Below are 19,093 nucleotides of genomic sequence, written 5' to 3' on the forward strand. Positions count from 1 at the left end.
CCAACCCTTACCCTAATCACAACCCTAACCCCAACCGTAATCACAACCTTAACCCTATTCCTTAAGACAACCCTAATCACAACCCTATCCCTGACCCCAACCCTAATCACAACCCTAACCCTAATCACAACCCTATCCCTAACCCTAATCACAACCCTATCCCTAACCCTAATCACAACCCTATCCCTAACCCTAATCACAACCCTAACCCTAATCACAACCCTAACCCCAACCCTAACCCTAATCCAACCCTAATCACAACCCTAACCCTAACCACAACCATATTCGGTAACACTTTATATTAAGGTACACATATTAACCATTAACTAGGTGCTTACTAATATGCATATAAGTAGCATACTAGCCCTTTATTAGTAGTAATTAAGCACATATTAACCCCTTATTCTACATAGCCTTATTCTACCTCTATTACGCCATGAATTAAGATTTTTCCTGTTATTAGCTCCTTATTAATACTTATTGACTGTAAATTAATGCATTGTTGTTTCTGAATAAAGATGTGAATAACCAGTGGGTTATTGAGGCCTTGTAAAGGGGCAGTTCCACAAGAACAGTAATTCTTCCTTTATTACTCTGAATTAGTATAGTCTATTCTTGTGGAATGCAATGCAAAACTACAAGTGGTAATATTACCCTAATAACTATAAATTAATTATTTATTAACTCAAAACATTTTCCCTATTCTAAAGTGGAGTCTTGTTCATTTTTAATTCACAAGTAGTTTGATCCTTATTAACACTAATGTGTTCCCTATTCTAAAGTGGAGTCTTGTTCATTTTTAATTCACAAGTAGTTTGATCCTTATTAACACTAATTTGTTCCCTATTCTAAAGTTGCAGACTCTTCACATTTAGTTACATTATTATAGCATACAACTAGCAGTTATAAGACAGACAGTTAGTACAAGTACAAGAACATTTATTTTAAACTGTAAACAGTCAAGCCATACATTCAGCTCAACAAAAATAAATACAAAGACTCAGGTCAATGCAAATGACTCTTTCATGTTCAAGGACAACATAATTATGTCCGCATGAGTCCAAATTGAAGCCAGTGGCCAGCCCAGTCAAACAACCAAACAACTGACAGGTCTAGTTTGACATTTCAAAACAATATTCAAAATGGCATTTACAATAGAACAGTGTTTACTATATTTGTACAACCACAACTACGAAAATATATATATATCTTGGTACTGAGTATGGACAAATCAATAAACAGCTGTAAATTTGAGTTATGCTAAAGACAACAGAAGTACATTCCACAGCTGATTAGCCAACTAGTAAAATAATGCAAGGGCATTTTAGAGAGGCAGTGTCACACATACACATAAGATACGTAGGACTCCATTACACATTCATTACTGAACAATACTAGGTAAGGCATCTTTATCTATACAGCACAATTTAACACCAAGGAGCAACTGAATGTGCTTTACATAAAGACAAAACCTTATCAGTAAGAAATGAAATCAGAAAAAGAACAGCATAAAAACATACAATGTTTTTTACAATGTTTTTTCTTGTACTACATTAAAGTAGTACCAAAAAAATATATATACATATATATACATATACACAACACAATAAAAACTAGACTAAAATAAAGCATATAATACGAGTTTGCAGCATGAAAGATTGATTTGCATTAAAACAATTAAGAGGACTTTCTGATATCAGTGCTGCTGGTAGTTTGTTCAAGTTGTGTGCAGCATAAAAACTTGATGCTGCTTCACCGTGTCTGGTTTGATTTCAAACACTGGATCATCAGACCCAAATTTGCAACTTTATTTCATACAGGATATTTTTTTCGGATGTCATGTAAAAGCATGCCCAGTGGTCCATGTCTGTGTTGGTTTCCACGCCAGTAAGTCCACTCAATTACATCCAAGTGATCTTTCAATAAATTTTGTGTTCGGTTTCCTCTTAATCTCCATATAGTTGATTTGCAAATGCCCCAAAGTCGCTCGAGATTTTGTGTATGTGCACCTGTCATAGGGTCAACAAAACATTCTTGGTGGTTAACAGTCAGATGATTGTAACCTTCATCCTGAAGACGGTGATATGATCTCCATCCATCTGAAATGATGGCGCTTCCCTGTCGAACGTGCCTTTTTATTAGGGGGAGGAGATGATCGGCTGAACGGTAAGGGACTATCTTGAGCACGGGTCTTCTCCTGGCCTCCTTAATGCCGAGCATTCCAAAAACCCAGGAACTCCTGTTGCTTGCCCTTCCTCTGTTGTACTGAAATTCAAATGCATAATGGATCATCATTGTTGCCATGTAATGACATCATACAGGTCGATACTTGTTAGACAGAGTGTAGCAATATCTGAGTGGTCTGTGTGGTCTGCATAGCCTACCTTCCTTTTATGACCAAATTTGCTCTCATCTATGAGAACAAGTTCCCCTCTTCTTCCAATGGTCTGTTTGCCTCTTCTTCTCATTCTGTTCATTGCAGCTTTGCAAACCCTCCGCAGCTTATCAGCAAGTTTTGTCAGCGTTGCAGAGCTCTGAGTAATCCCCTCTTGCATCATGTCCACTTGTCGTAGGCGAAGACCCTGAGCAAATCTGTAATAGATAAACCACAGAAATGTCTTTGTTGGAGCCATTTGTTTAGGGATTTTTGTTGACCACTAGATGGTGGTGTTTTCCCTGAAAGTGATATATGTTGAATGTCTGCGGATTGTCACCAGGTGATATAAATTAGGGCAGGTAGCCTAGTTTTTAGTTGGGAGGTGAAGAGAGCACATGGTTCTTACCATAAATGCATGCAAGACAGCTGAAATGAACAAACTGGACAATGTTAGTCATATTCTTTTTACCGCAATAAATGGGAACATCACCCAAAGGAAAATTTGGTTTTGGACATCAATTTAATCACACTATATATTCAACTGTGTGTCAGGAACACCACATCACCTTCCAAAGTGACTGAAGAGGAAAGGCTAAGGACAGTCACTACAGTCTTTAACTTACCATTGTGTACTGAAGTCAGTTTCTGATATTGTCTAAGTTTCTTGATTTGTAACTACAATTTCTTATTTGCATACATGCCAATATGGCATTTGGGTCAATAGCCTTGGCTACAAAATGTGATCTCAATGTAACTTGATCTCAATGCAACTAGCAGGAACTGTTATGTAATACATAAAAGTCAAAAAATGATTTAACTATATTGTATCTTCAGACTCCTCACTGAAGAATGGACATACATGTAGAATACATTTAGAAAAACCAACCAATAGACTTCAGACCTCACTTCTCCTTGATTTAAGTTAAACCAATAATAGATAAGGGCTGGTCAAACAAAGCCACAGTCAATGTACTGTAGGATAATTTAAAAGTAGCCATTTGTTTTAATATTGATGGCTGCATTAATTTATAGTTTAAGCCAACTTACCTGTAGATGAAATGCATCCATGTTTGCAAGGGTACATGAGAATTCTCGAACACGGAGCCACTTCGGACTGTCCTGGAGACCGATCCCTTATGGCATGAATCACGGCATACCCTGTGATCAAAATGAAGGTTAATGGACCTTACACCATAAACTGTAGTCTTGTTTATTTCATGGTAAAATGTCAAGCAAAGACAGTGTTGGTCAGTAACGCATCATTTAGTAACAGTCCTGGTGCAACAATGTAACATTATGCTCTGGCCCACTCTTTCTGGTGCCTCTCCCCCACACTTTTAAGCTCCCTTCTGGGGAGACACATGTCACGAGGCCCACCTGACCTCCGCGGTCCTTCCCAGACTGTACTGCTAAACTTTTTTTCTTTTCTTTCAGTTAAGTAACAAATTACTTTTGACAAAACGTAATTTGAGTCGTAACGTCATTACTTTTTAAATGAATAATCAGGTATTTGATTATTTAAATTACTCCACATTAAATTGCCCAACACTGCGCATAGGTAACATCTAAACATGAAGCGACTACTCACCATGCTGGCTCCTTTCTGCCGTAGGACTTCTTCCATTTCATGACATCAGTGCAAGAAGGGCATCTCATCGATTTTCGGAGAAGGCCTTGTTTCATCAACCACCTGATAAACTTGTCGACTTCTTTGGGGCACTGTCTAAAATAAATTCGTCCTAAGATCTCGCGCTGCAACACCGCCATATTTCTCTTTCTCGGTAGGAGGATGCAGAATAAGCAGACGCAGAATTCCAACGGCACTTCAGTGATTGACATGAATATCCACCAGTCAGTGTTTATCATCCGCCTACTTCCTCTTAAGGCTTCCAATCATTACAAACTACGGAGCTGATACGTATATTCCCTTCCCCTGTTTTTCGCGGTTGAAGAAGAGTTTGGATCACGTTTGGATCAAGTTTGGATATTTCTTGTGCTTTGAAAATGGTAAGTTATCTGTTAAGCTGTCTGCGTTATGTTCAAAATCCTCTACAAATGTGTTAGCTAGCAAAAAATGCTGTACCAATCCCTGCTAAGGTATTTTATTTGCTGAAGTAGTCGGAGATAAAGTTCAGTGTTTCCAGCATACTTTAGCAGGTTGTGGCGGGACCCCGGGGGGGGGGGGGGCGTCGGGGGGGGGGGGGGGGGGGGGGGGGGGGGGGCGCGGGGGGGGGGGGGGTCGTTGTCACGGCCACGGATAAATATGACCACAGTACAATCCCCGATTCAGCGCGACAACTAGGGGACAGGGGGTTACATGTGCGTGCGTGTATGTTTGTATGTATGTATGTGTGTGTGTGTGTGTGTGCGCGCGCGCGTGTGTGTGTGAGAGAGACAGAGACAGAGACAGAGACAGAGACCAGTCAGCAGGAGGACAGGTTGACTGACAGATTACAAACGTGGATTTAGGGACGTGAAAGTAAGATTAGGTCATCTCCAACTTTAGTTCATGTTATTTTCAAAGTGTAATTAGCCATCATAGTTGTAATTTAAAAAACTGATTAAATATAGACTATTGAGACAGTCATAATATATTCAGCCAGTTAAGGAAATCTGACTGAATTAATATACAGGAACTGAAAATGGATAAAGATATGAATGTTGAATATCTCAAAGCTATTTGTATAAAGATTAACAAGATAATTTCACATTTACTATTTTTATTTGAAAAGTGCTTTCCCAGGAAGCCATACTGAGGTTGTGTTGCTAAAGAAAAAATGTTATTTGCACAGCAAATTATTGAAAGAAAAGTGAAATGTTTGTTCTTATATTGATGCTTCTTTCAATAAATGTTATACTAGACACATTATTACAAATATGCTAGAGTAGGGGGGGGGGGAGGGGGGGGGGGGGGGGGGGACTGGTAGTCCACACTGGCTATCCAGTGTGGACAGTATTATCTTGCAAATAGAACTCTAGTGACATTAAAATGTCTTACACAGTACGTTATATTATTGATGTTAGCAAAGCCCTTATGTGAGGCATACTGTAAAATCAATGAAATCTGCCACATATGAATAAATGAAGTTTATAATCATTTACATCAAACAGGACATTGAAACTACCCTGAGCTAAAGGAAATACATTTGGTATCTTAATTATTAGTATTTAGGTAAATGAATCTAATTTAAACTTTGTACGTTAGCCTAAATTTCTCAAACTGTCTTTTTAATGTAGCCCAAGGCAAAGATGAAGACAGCTCTCCCCAAAGATGAGTTGATGACTAACTCAAAAGAGAGGACTAGCGATGAGCTGCATAAGTCAGGTAGGTCATGGTCTGTTTGTTCTGTGTAGAACCTACTTGACAAGCTATCTTAATGTAATATAAACATTGTGAACCTACAATAATATGTTGTGCTTCTACTGTAGGTTCTGAAGGTAATGAAAGTCAGGCACCCAGCTGTAGCAGCCTCGGATCAGGTAATGGCGTCATATTTTCTGGTGTTTTATTGGTTATATTCAGAAAAAACATTACACTGAAGTGATGCCTGTATTGTACTTCTAATGTTTATCAAGGATCAGTCTCCAAAGTGGAGTTTCTGGAAGAAAAGATTCTCTGGCAGGAAAGGATGATCAAGGACCTTGAAGAAGAGCGAGATTTTTTGCGTGCCCAAATCCAGGGGGGGGAGAAGAAAACAAGTGAGTAATTTTGGAGAACTTTACAATTTTGTTACACAATTGAGTTATATGAGGAATATTGTGACCTCATGTCTCAACACAAGCTGAATAATGTTTCTTCTGTCCTATTCTCTATGAAAGCTCAACAAAAAGCCTTTACTTTGGAAGATGACATGAGCCCCAATGACATGGAAGATGACCACCCCCCATCTTCCCCAAATATTAGTATGTCGTCCGACAGTGATGTCACTTCAAGACAGCCAAAACATTCCAAGCGTCATCGCACTAGGTCACTCACACCCACATCTGCAACTCGGGCTCACCCTGGGCGATCTCATAGAGGTGAGATTGTGTTAACTTGAACTTCCTGCCCAGTGACCGATTAGCTGCCATGAAAAAAAAAAACAGTATGCTTGATAGATAGACTAATGTCATCAATGCAACTTTAGCTGCATTAGCCATGGACTGTCTAAATCCCTCATGCTGTTTTTTGTTTTATTTTCTTTTGGATCAGTCAAGGGGCCAGCAGAGGTCATCCAGCGGTACGATAAAGTTCTGAATACTTTTTCACGGGTCCGAACGATGACTGAAGCTTTCCGCATCAATGATGTGGATAGAGGCACCATCAAGATGACAGCGCCGATTGCAGAATTGAAATATGTGCACCCAGAAAAATTTGCATCCTTGAAATTCGACCCTACTACGGAGACACTCCTGGCCTTTGCCAGGAAATGCGCACGTAACATCACCCCAGAAAAGCGAATCATAATCGAGGATATGAAATCCAAGGGAAAACTCCTCCCTTTGCTAATCAAGTATTAAAAGGATTGGACATGCTTTTACCAGTTTTAACACTTTTAAAACGAGTTGTTTAAAAGCAGTTAAAGAAAAGGTTTGGTTTAAAAACGTTTAGGAAATGTAAAGTTAATTCTGCCAGTTGTTTGTTGTTTAACTGGTCTTCAATTTGGACTCAGGCATCTGTTTACATGTGATTACATTTACAGTAGCCTTACTGTCTTTTTGAACTGTTGTCTGCTGATTACTGTATGTTTTGCATTGACCTGAGTCTTTGCATTTAGTAGTTGTGGTTGTACAAATATAGTAAACACTGTTCTATTGTAAATGCCATTTTGAATATTGTTTTGAAATGTCAAACTAGACCTGTCAGTTGTTTGGTTGTTTGACTGGGCTGGCCACTGGCTTCAATTTGGACTCATGCGGACATAATTATGTTGTCCTTGAACATGAAAGAGTCATTTGCATTGACCTGAGTCTTTGTATTTATTTTTGTTGAGCTGAATGTATGGCTTGACTGTTTACAGTTTACAATAAATGTTCTTGTACTTGTACTAACTGTCTGTCTTATAACTGCTAGTTGTATGCTATAATAATGTAACTAAATGTGAAGAGTCTGCAACTTTAGAATAGGGAACAAATTAGTGTTAATAAGGATCAAACTACTTGTGAATTAAAAATGAACAAGACTCCACTTTAGAATAGGGAACAAATTAGTGTTAATAAGGATCAAACTACTTGTGAATTAAAAATGAACAAGACTCCACTTTAGAATAGGGAACAAATTAGTGTTAATAAGGATCAAACTACTTGTGAATTAAAAATGAACAAGACTCCACTTTAGAATAGGGAAAATGTTTTGAGTTAATAAATAATTAATTTATAGTTATTAGGGTAATATTACCACTTGTAGTTTTGCATTGCATTCCACAAGAATAGACTATACTAATTCAGAGTAATAAAGGAAGAATTACTGTTCTTGTGGAACTGCCCCTTTACAAGGCCTCAATAACCCACTGGTTATTCACATCTTTATTCAGAAACAACAATGCATTAATTTACAGTCAATAAGTATTAATAAGGAGCTAATAACAGGAAAAATCTTAATTCATGGCGTAATAGAGGTAGAATAAGGCTATGTAGAATAAGGGGTTAATATGTGCTTAATTACTACTAATAAAGGGCTAGTATGCTACTTATATGCATATTAGTAAGCACCTAGTTAATGGTTAATATGTGTACCTTAATATAAAGTGTTACCCCATATTCCTTAAGACAACCCTAATCACAACCCTAACCCTAATCACAACCCTAACCCTTATCACAAACCTAACCCTTATCACAACCCTAACCACAACCCTAACCCCAACCCTAACCCTAATCACAACCCTAATCACAACCCTAACCCTAATCACAACCCTAACCCTTAACACAACCCTAACCCTTATCACAACCCTAACCCTAATCACAACCCTAACCCTAATCACAACCCTAACCCTAATCACAACCCTAACCCTAATCACAACCCTAACCCTTATCACAACCCTAACCACAACCCTAACCACAACCCTAATCACAACCCTAACCCCAACCCTTACCCTAATCACAACCCTAACCCCAACCCAATCACAACCCTAATCACGACCTTAACCCTAACCCCAACCCTAACCCTAAGCATAACCCTAATCACAACCCTAACCCTAAGCACAACGCTAATCACAAACCTAACCCTTATCACAACCCTAACCCAAACCCTTACCCCAACCCTAACCCTAATCACAACCCTAATCACAAACCTAACCCTAATCACAACCCTAACCCTTATCACAATCCTAACCATTATCACAACCCTAACCATTATCACAAACCTAACCACAACCCTAACCACAACCCTAACCCTAATCACAACCCTAACCACAACCCTAATCACAACCCTAACCATAACCCTAATCACAACCCTAATTACAACCCTATCCCTAACCCTAATCACAACCCTAACCCTAACCACAACCCTAACCACAACCCTAACCCTAATCACAAACCTAACCCTAATCACAACCCTAACCCTAACCCCAACCCTAATCACAACCCTAACCCTAATCACAACCCTAACCCTAATCACAACCCTAATCACAAACCTAACCCTAATCACAACCCTAACCCCAACCCTTACCCTAATCACAACCCTAACCCCAACCGTAATCACAACCTTAACCCTATTCCTTAAGACAACCCTAATCACAACCCTATCCCTGACCCCAACCCTAATCACAACCCTAACCCTAATCACAACCCTATCCCTAACCCTAATCACAACCCTATCCCTAACCCTAATCACAACCCTAACCCTAATCACAACCCTAACCCCAACCCTAACCCTAATCCAACCCTAATCACAACCCTAACCCTAACCACAACCATATTCCTTAAGACAACCCTAATCACAACCCTATCCCTGACCCCAACCCTAATCAAAACCCTAACCCTTATCACAACCCTAACCCTATCACAACCCTAACCCTAATCACAACCCTAACCCTCATCACAACCCTAACCACAACCATTACCCTAACCACAACCCTAATCACAACCCTAACCCTTATCACAACCCTAACCCCAACCCTAATCACAACCCTAACCACAACCACAACCATAACCCTAACCACAACCCTAATCGCAACCCTAACCCTAATCACAACCCTAACCCCAACCCTAATCACAACCCTAATCACGACCTTAACCCCAACCCTAATCACAACCCTAACCACAACCATAACCCTAACCACAACCCTAATCACAACCCTAACCCTAATCACAACCCTAATCACGACCTTAACCCCAACCCTAATCACAACCCTTACCCTCATCACAACCCTAACCACAACCCTAACCCTAACCACAACCCTAATCACAACCCTAATCACAACCCTAACCCTAATCACAACCCTAACCCTAATCACAACCCTTACCCTAATTACAACCCTAACCCCAACCCTAATCACAACCCTAACCCTAATCACAACCCTAACCCCAACCCTTACCCTAATTACAACCCTAATCACAACCCTAATCACAACCCTTATCACAACCCTAACCCTAACCATATCACAACCCTAATCACAACCCTATCCCTGACCCCAACCCTAATCACAACCCTAACCCTTATCACAACCCTAACCCTATCACAACCCTAACCCTAATCACAACCCTAAACCTCATCACAACCCTAACCACAACCATTACCCTAACCACAACCCTAACCCTAACCACAACCCTAACCCTAATCACAACCCTAACCCTAACCTCAACCCTAACCCTTGTCACAACCCTAACCCTATAACAGCCCTAACCCTAATCACAACCCTAACCCTTATCACAACCCTAACCCTAACCACAACCCTAATCACAACCCTAACCCTAATCACAAACCTAACCCCAACCCTTACCCTAATCACAACCCTAACCCCAACCCTAATCACAACCTTAACCCTAACCCCAACCCTAACCCTAATCACAACCCTAACCCTAATCACAACACTAACCCTTATCACAAACCTAACCCTTATCACAACCCTAACCCTAAACACAACCCTAACCCTAATCACAACCCTAACCCTAATCACAACCCTAATCACAACCCTAACCCTAATCACAACTCTATCCCTAACCCTAACCACAACCCTAACCCTTATCACAACCCTAACCCTTATCACAACCCTAACCCAACCACAACCCTAATCACAACCCTAACCCAACCCCAATCCTAACCCTAATCACAACCCTAACCTTAATCACAACCCTAACCCCAACCCTAATCACAACCCTATTCCTAACCCTAACCCTTATCACAACCCTAACCCTAACCATATCACAACCCTAACCCAACCCTAACCCTTATCACAACCCTAACCCTAACCATATCACAACCCTAACCCTAAACCTACCACAACTCTAACCCTAATCACAACCCTAACCCCAACCCTTACCACAACCATAACCCTAATCACAACCCTAACCCTTCTCACAATCCTAACCCTTATCACAACCCTAACCCTTACCCCAATCCTTACCCCAACCCTAATCACAACCCTAACCCTAATCACAACCCTAACCCCAACCCTAATCACAACCCTATCCCTAACCCTAATCACAACCCTAGCCCTAACCACAACCCTAACCCTTATCACAACCCTAACCCTAATCACAACCCTATCCCTAATCACAACCCTAACCCAACCCTAACCCTTATCACAACCCTAACCCTAACCATATCACAACCCTAACCCTAATCACAACCCTAACCCTTATCACAACCCTAACCCTAACCACAACCCTTACCCCAACCCTAATCACAACCCTAACCCTAATCACAACCCTAACCCCAACCCTTACCACAACCCTAACCCTAATCACAACCCTAACCCTTATCACAATCCTAACCCTTATCACAACCCTAACCCTAAACCTATCACAACCCAAACCCTAATCACAACCCTAACCCTAAACCTATCACAACTCTAACCCTAATCACAACCCTAACCCTAATCACAACCCTAACCCTAACCACAACCCTAACCCTAATCACAACCCTAACCCTTATCACAACCCTAACCCTAACCTTAATCACAACCCTAACCCTAGGATCAGGGTGAGAATGATTTTGTAACAGAATAAATGCACACAATTGGGCAATTAAACGGCTTCTCATAAAAACAATGTACGTAAAAGGGTTTTCAACACAAACCATTAGTTTTTGCAAAATTAAGGTAAAATATATGGCTACAAAAGATCCTAAATTAACAGCCGTTCGGGAGTCGAAAGAGCCGGCTCTTCTTTGGGGGCCGAGTCAAAAGAGCCGGCTCTCTGAAAGAGCCCAACTTCCCATCACTAAAGCACATGCTTACTACCTTACTTTGCACTCTTAGTTGCCCTTGGAACTATTTGTATTGTAAAACGTATCAATGTAAATACTTCAGACCTGTACCATAGTGATAAACAGATAACACTTCAATTTGAATCAAGTAAATACCACTTGTATACTTCAAAACGTCGTTTTGGAGGTGCTCTGAGGGGAGGGGTTAGACAGAGTGCTGAAGACATGCTACATTCAAATTCATGCTAGTTTTCCGAGACTACCAACCCTAGCTTTAAGCTAGATTTACATGTTGCCGCTCTGCTTTGTCACTTCAAAAACTGAAGAAATGACACACACTTTGATGTTGTAGTTAAAATGACAATTATTGCTAGAGACAGAGAGGATAATGTGACTTGAGATATTTGACTTGGACTGGTTTGAAGGAAGTGCAAACTATTCAACCAGGAAAAGCAGATCAGCTGATTCAATTTGAGACAGGTGAAAACAATACCAAGTTAGAACTAATGGGACTATGCATACTTAAAGAGTTGTAATACACAATAACATGTTTGTGTGCCAATGCGGTGTCCTTTTTTCTCTTTACATTCCCAGTAGTCTAACCTCTCCTGCTTTTATTTGCTCGGTTATATCCTGTTTACACACTTGAGCATCAAAGGTCAATCATGGTGTCAACTTGTCTTCTCTGCCAACCTTCAGATTTCCTTCTTCTCTTTGTTTTTGTTTTTTGGCATCTGTGTCAAATCACATGAATTAATCATGCTCAGGATCCAATCTTGTATTTAAATGAGTACATCACTTTTCAGTGGATCTTATTTTGAGTCCTATTTTTAGAATGTTTTCTCTCCGGCTTGCAAATCCTTGGCTCATCCCTGGCCTTGCCCTCTCCATTTCCACACCTTTCTCCCACTTCTCCCTTCTCTCGCTCCCCTCTGACTCACCTGTCTGCTCAACCATAATTCCTGTCAGCATAGCCACAGTAACTGCATGGATCAGGGGGACAGCAGCTGTCACATGTAATTGAAAAGAGAGTTACACCCTGTGTGTGTATGTGAGCATGGTGTACGTACGATTTTGTAAGTCTGTGAAAGCACCACCAAGCAAATCTTCTCTGATTTTAACGCCACTTTCCCCCTCTTCCGTTTTCTTTTTCCACTCCATCCAGTTGTAGTAATGTTCCCTCTTCCATCTCTCTTTCCTTTAGCAGCCAAAGAGTACCATATTTCTCCCTCACCTGATACCTGCCTCTGTTTATATCCTTGATTTTCAAGCCTAATCCAACACAGAGCTTTTTATCTTTACAGTATTTGACCTTCAATCTATCTTTGTTCTTGCTTTTTGCTTCGTCTCTTATGTTTCTCCATTCTTGTTTCCATGGTAAACCTCTGTTGTCTCACAACCTTTCCCTTCCCCTTGAGTCCTCTTTCTTTTAGTAACTATTTCTCTCTTACCAGTATCCTTGCTTATGTTACAGCAATTCCTCCGTTCCCCTGCCATCCGTCTTGCCTTGCCACATTTCCTAACTGCTGTGATTTGATAATCCCCCCCAGTCATGGACTCCTAGTCTCTATGTCATCTGGCATGACAGATAGCACCTTTAGCCTTGGGCCGGGGGCCTGTCGACAGATGGACCAGGCTCACTGGCTGTTCTGCCCTATGAGGGCAAAATTCAGTAGTTACCGAGTTAAGTAGTGACCTGCTTTAAACTTTATGGGGCCTTTTTTATTTATATTTTTAAAAAAGCATAGAATTGTAAAACAGACTGGATATTTTTTATGTTTAAAGGTGCACTGTGTAGGAATATTAGCCACATCTAGAGGTCTGATTCTAGAATGAAGTCCTCCGTTCCCAACCCTTCGGATCACCTAAGCGACGGTGGCCGTGGAGGACCATAAGCTCTCACGAAAATCCAACCTTGTGTTATTGTCAGACAAAAGACTAAAAGACTTTATTAAACTATTTGGACATCCTCGTGTCTCAGACTGAGGTATCAGACCTGGGATAAAAAAGCATCATGTCTCAGGAAAATCTCCGTCATGTTTCAGACTTCAGATGGAACAGCCTCAGTCCAAATGCCTTCAGAAATAAAAGATTTGTTTTATTTTGAAGGGAACACATTAAAAACGTCCTTAGTGTAACACAGCGTGAGAAGGGAAAACAGTGAATGAAAAAAAGGAAAACAAAGAACGTCATCAAGATTGGTTTCAGTCATCCAGCTGTTGTGTTTACTAAACGGCAGGAGCTCCGCTTCAGTCACAAGATTAGCCACACATTTGCCAACACATTAACAGCATTTTTCAGGTCTAATCTGTTGCAACAAAAATGATTGAATCTGTGAGTAGTGCATCACAGCTACCAATGGTTTGTGCTCATCTGAAACAACTGATTCCCTCGAGTTCATGTCAGGAAATACTCAACCATATTTAGTGATAGTTTTTTATAAACATCCTTATTAACCACTCCATTGCAGCCCACTATGACACTTTACGTAAATACTTTTTAACGTAGACGATCTAACCCACAAGGAGAACTATAGTTTTATGTAGGTGAAACATTTTAACTTAGTTAAAAAAGAATATATCCCATTTCCACCAAATCTGTTTTGCTGAAATGCTGCTAACTTCTACACAATGCACCTTTAAATAAAAAGCTGAAAAAGAACTATATTGAAGAATCACAACTTTTCATTTGTGAAAACCTTTTTTGTTGGCAACATAACTGCTTCTTTGGTTTCTGTTCTCAGTCTTCAGAAATACAGCCAATTCCTGCTGTCAAATTCGCACACATCCGTGAAAAGGACACTAAGGGCCTGATCTACTAAGATCCCAAATAACGAGCGCTACTTTGAGTGTGCAAATAATAATTTTGCACGTGCTATTTCTGGGCGTGTTGCGGGTGATCTACTATGACTGCGTGCGCAAATGATAACAAGTGCAAAAGTGATGCGGACTGCCCTTTAATGAGTATTTTGCGTGTGCTATCGGCTGTCACCATGGAGAGTTTGAGAGAACAGAGTGGTCTTAAGCGATAAATGATGTTTGAAGCAATGGAGTTGGAGGTCTTTGTGGAGGAGGGAAATAAAACACATCAGGGAACTCCAACAAAGGTGAATGCTGTGAGAAAAAACAGAAGATCTGCCGATGAAATAAACGCATCTACTCTTCTCCAAAACGCAATAAGTGTTTTGATGGAGTTTAGAGAGCAATTTGATGAGGCCTTTCCCTGCTTTTATTTTTTACTCTTCCCATCAACGTTGCACCTTCTGAGCGCTCATTCTCCAAGTTAAAACTAACTAAAAACCCCTTGATGAGCACGGTGGGACAGGAGAAACTGAATGGACATGTCATGTAATCTATTGAGAACGACAGAGCAAAGAAAATGGACATACAGCCGCATATTGGGCAGGTCCGCGGAGCTTAAGGCTTGTCCAAACAGTGATGAGTAGGCCTAGTACTTCATATTGATTTTTTGTTTTTATGTGAGCATGTGGGCCGCTGTGCCAATTTTACTAAACTTTATAGCTGTTGTTATAGTGACCTAATGTGCCCTCATTAGTTGAAAAAGTTAAAGTGGGTGTCAGAATGATGCGGTCGCTATCCGTGGTGCTGAACTGCTTTGAATTTGTGTTGTTTTATTTATTTATTTGTGTTGTTCTCTTGGTTTGTTAGACTTCATGTCCGTTTGATTGACTTCAAAATGATATAACTGTGTTTAAAAACTGTAGTAATGCTTGTAAGCCCCGCTGTTATGATGAGCTTTGCAGTGACCACAGCCATATGGGTGTAACGCTGTGCCAGTTTGCACCTGCCTTTCAAATGTTCTGAATATAGACGCAAAAATACCGCTCGCTATCAGCTTCAGGTTTGATAAATCACATTGTGTGTGCTAAATGATTACATTTGCATCTCCTCCTCCCAGTATTTTGCACATTTTGATGATCTACATGTATTCTGCATATTCAGGAAGGCAAACACGCTAAATGGATAGCAAGTGCTATTTGGCTCATTTGAAAGACGCAATCCTCGGTGCTCCAGTTAGTACATCTGCTTTGCGCACGCTATCAAGTTTGCACATGTTTTTATACACGCAAACCTTTAGTAGATTGGGCCCATAGTGTTGTAGTGTATCACCTTTGCTGTCACTCCCATTCCCCTCCAACCCTCTTGCTGCACCCAAAGTGCCAATTTGGTTGATTTAATTGGTATCCTGATCAAGGTGAAAGGCTGTCTGGGAAACAATTTAAAGGCCCATCGGAGGAGAGTGAAGCAAAGGTAGAGTGGGAGCAGGCCAGAGTTTCCATAATGACGATAACCCCTGTATCCGTTTGGATCTGAGAAACAGCTGTGGAGGGGAAATTGTAGCGGGGACTGTAAATTGGAGGAAAAGAGAAGAATCTAGGGTTATGCAAAGTTAAATAAAAAATAAAAGTACGAGACAAACAGTCAATAAGAAAGAGTGAGAGGCAGCTGAGACAAAAGACCATCAGATTTGTTTCATCCTTGCCGACTCTCCTTCTCTTGCTTTTTCTTTTTTGTGGCAGCCAAATAAAATGAGACTCCAGCCCTGTCAGACAGCGAAGAGACTAGATGAGGGACGGAGCTCATCGCAGACAGGATTACATGCCAAAACTGAGGGATTTGTTCACAAAAACAACTTGTCAATCGCTTTAAAGTCAAGATATTGACTTGCACAGAGGCTGTGAGAGCACACTCACCTCATTTCTAGACTTTGAGAGACACAAGCCTCTCAGCATCTATCAATAAAAATAACACAACTGGAGCTTTCAAACGCGTGTCCTCTGTTGGACCTGAGACAAAAATACACCTTGTTTTTTTTCCCCAGACTTTTCAAGCAGCAGATTTGGAGAGGTTCAGCCTTTATCCCAGTAGGTAGAAACCAGAGGATGAACTTGACTGTTGCTGTGGCATGGATGTCCTGTGTAATATCATCATTGTAGTTAAATGCTATTGTGAGGAAGCTGAATGACAGCTGTCACTCAAGTGTTAAGGCATGCAAGCACATCAGCACACACATCTCTTGGTGTTGAAGACTAACTTGCTTCAGACTGCAATTAAAGTGTTCAGAAAATACCTATGATCCCAAAGTACCTTTTTTAATTGGCAAAAAAAAAAGTTTGACTATATGCATAGAAGAAGTGTCGAAGCTTCAACTCTTGATACCTTCAGTGGTCTAAAATTTGAAGACAGAAGTTAACCAGTAGCACCCAATACCCATGTTCAGCCTATGGAAATTGATCAAAGCTGTTTTCCTTTATCAACATACATGCACACTACTGGTTCAACAGTCACCTTTCCCTTTAAACGCATGCTGTGTAGAGTCTGAGAATCTCATCATCTGTTAAGGGCATCGTATTTGTTCAGGTTTTTCAGAAGTAAAATGAGAAGGTTTAAGGTACCTCAGGACAACTGAATAATAAATCAGATAATAAGGTGGGGAAATAACTTGATAGACCATAATGTACTGAAAATAGTGTTATAAGTTCTTTCAACTTTTTGGCACATGTGGCAATTCAAAATATTTACTCTGCATGCAGCAACAAACAATACAGTAAGATGTTTATAGTTTAATCCTTACCTAGTTGAAGGAAAGGCAATGAATGACTAGTTAAATCTGTAAAAGTTTATAAAAGCTAAGTATCTTTAACTGACAGTATTCTTTGTGCTTTTCAAATCCCTCGTGATTTTTCTCCATGGCCCTCTTGATGTTCAGTTCAAAGCTTGGTATAGAGCATGGAGTCAGTCTCAGGGGGGCTGTACAGTCAAGTGGGACCACACAGATCTCTAAAACAATCAATCATCTCAGTTGTCAACCTATCTTATCTTATTTTATTTTTACTTTGCTTACTTACTTTTCATTTCAGATGAAGCTTAATTTAGTTAAAAGACATACAAGTCTAGCTGGTGCAAGTACTTTGGTTCATTGCAGGTTGAAGTTACTTTCTGTTACGGAACAAATCTTTTGTTGAAATAACTATTTTTAGTTAATTGATGAATTAATGTGATTCAAAATTATTCATTTGGTATTCATGTTACTCAGGTCAAAATACTAGAGCTGTTTTCAGACATACACTTTTTCCTGAGCAAACATGGTGCACACCCGAATTCTATCCAATAGTGCTCCTACTGAAATATGCCTCTAAGCCACTCTGCACTCTCATGGATACAGAGTCCTGGGCACTTGCCACCAGTGAGAGCACTATTTGATAGAGGATATCAGTCTTCAAAGGTACTCTTCTCTTGAAATCTTAATGAAGGATTGTATAATAGAGTAGCAAAACATGCTCCCTTGCTCTGACAATGCAAATGGAGAGAGTAATGTTGTGATATAGAGGGGTTATGTACTGGGAGCATTACTGGGGGTATCGGTATATTGACATACACTTCTTGGTAAATCTTAAATAAAAGTTTCATACTAGAGTACAACCACATGCTCTCCTTACTCTTACTGTATCCTTACCCCTGTTCAGAGCCTTAAAACACAGCAACTAGGCCAACACAGTCCTGTGAAATGGTCTTGACTAGGCAGTTTTTGAACAAGGTTATTAACAATGTTTATTTTCACACTGAATTTAGTTGATAATGACATATTACATTTTGATACTTTGAGTCAGGTACCCAGAGGCTTTAGGTTACCTGTACTTGGTTCTAACTAAACATGGTAATCCTGTGGTCACCAACCCATTAAAGCATTCACTTTTGGAAATACATATACTGTGGTGAACCAGGATTTTTTTCCTGACTTCCAGTGCCTCCAGCCTCAAGCTTCCTGTATCAACTCTAATCCCCAATTTTTACAGGATGTGCTGCGTTGCATTAAATCTGCACCGCACACTGCGCTGTTGATACGTTCCCATTCTAGTCAATGCTCATTTGTACACAGGGAGCTGTGCATCTCAGCTCTGTCTCAGGAGCATGTCCTGCGCCGTTACACTAAAGATACGAGCCGTGTCTAATTTGGACTGAGACAGCATCTAGAATGCTTCCAGCTGAGCAGAGAAGATCGACCTGGACAGGAAGTCAGGCATGAGGATCGCAAGCAAGATCTGCTCAATTTCAAAATAAGACACCATAAATGGACTCCCAACTGTTTAAAAGATTGTATAGATCAGAAATGCTCATCCATTATAGATGTAATTGTTAACTGCTACAAAACAGCCACATATCCGTGATCCATGTTGACCACAACAGGACTTTAAGATGATAACTGTGTCAGAAGGTAACAGGACAACAAAGTAGAGCAGAATTATTAATATTAAACTCATCTAAACCTGCAAAAACTAAACTTTATAGTTATGCATCATACTCAGTGATGATAAAGAGCAAAACAAATGGAATATTATCCGAATGAGC

General features: G+C 40.2%; 2 protein-coding genes across 2 annotated transcripts; one reads left to right on the forward strand and one right to left on the reverse strand.

Moving 5' to 3' along the window:
• Positions 1-918: 918 nt before the first annotated feature.
• Positions 919-4,392, reverse strand: LOC117815380. The gene is made up of 4 exons (XM_034687061.1): positions 3,966-4,392; positions 3,425-3,535; positions 2,385-2,592; positions 919-2,265 (listed from the first exon to the last, which is right to left on the reverse strand). The coding sequence occupies exons 1-4, from the start codon at positions 4,241-4,243 to the stop codon at positions 1,813-1,815; spliced, it is 1,050 nt and encodes a 349-aa protein (XP_034542952.1). The 5' UTR covers positions 4,244-4,392; the 3' UTR covers positions 919-1,812.
• Positions 4,393-5,336: 944 nt separating this feature from the next.
• Positions 5,337-7,409, forward strand: LOC117816193 (coiled-coil domain-containing protein 106-like). The gene is made up of 5 exons (XM_034688359.1): positions 5,337-5,702; positions 5,807-5,857; positions 5,954-6,076; positions 6,197-6,397; positions 6,570-7,409. The coding sequence occupies exons 1-5, from the start codon at positions 5,627-5,629 to the stop codon at positions 6,875-6,877; spliced, it is 759 nt and encodes a 252-aa protein (XP_034544250.1). The 5' UTR covers positions 5,337-5,626; the 3' UTR covers positions 6,878-7,409.
• The last annotated feature ends 11,684 nt before the right edge of the window (positions 7,410-19,093 follow it).

The sequence above is a fragment of the Notolabrus celidotus genome, chromosome 7, assembly GCF_009762535.1.
Source record: "Notolabrus celidotus isolate fNotCel1 chromosome 7, fNotCel1.pri, whole genome shotgun sequence".
Taxonomy (NCBI): Eukaryota; Metazoa; Chordata; class Actinopteri; order Labriformes; family Labridae; genus Notolabrus; species Notolabrus celidotus.

What these genes read in the sequence shown, in the direction of transcription:
- LOC117816193 (XM_034688359.1), top strand. Translation starts at nt 5,627, where the DNA reads ATGAAGACAGCTCTCCCCAAAGATGAGTTGATGACTAACTCAAAAGAG. An exon ending in GGGGGGGGAGAAGAAAACAA is followed by an intron (nt 6,077 to 6,196) that starts GTGAGTAATTTT and finishes TCTCTATGAAAG; the next exon opens with CTCAACAAAAAGCCTTTACT. An exon ending in CCCTGGGCGATCTCATAGAG is followed by an intron (nt 6,398 to 6,569) that starts GTGAGATTGTGT and finishes CTTTTGGATCAG; the next exon opens with TCAAGGGGCCAGCAGAGGTC.
- LOC117815380 (XM_034687061.1), bottom strand. Translation starts at nt 4,243, where the DNA reads ATGATAAACACTGACTGGTGGATATTCATGTCAATCACTGAAGTGCCG. An exon ending in GGCAGAAAGGAGCCAGCATG is followed by an intron (nt 3,536 to 3,965) that starts GTGAGTAGTCGC and finishes TTTTGATCACAG; the next exon opens with GGTATGCCGTGATTCATGCC. An exon ending in AATTTGGTCATAAAAGGAAG is followed by an intron (nt 2,266 to 2,384) that starts GTAGGCTATGCA and finishes TTTGAATTTCAG; the next exon opens with TACAACAGAGGAAGGGCAAG.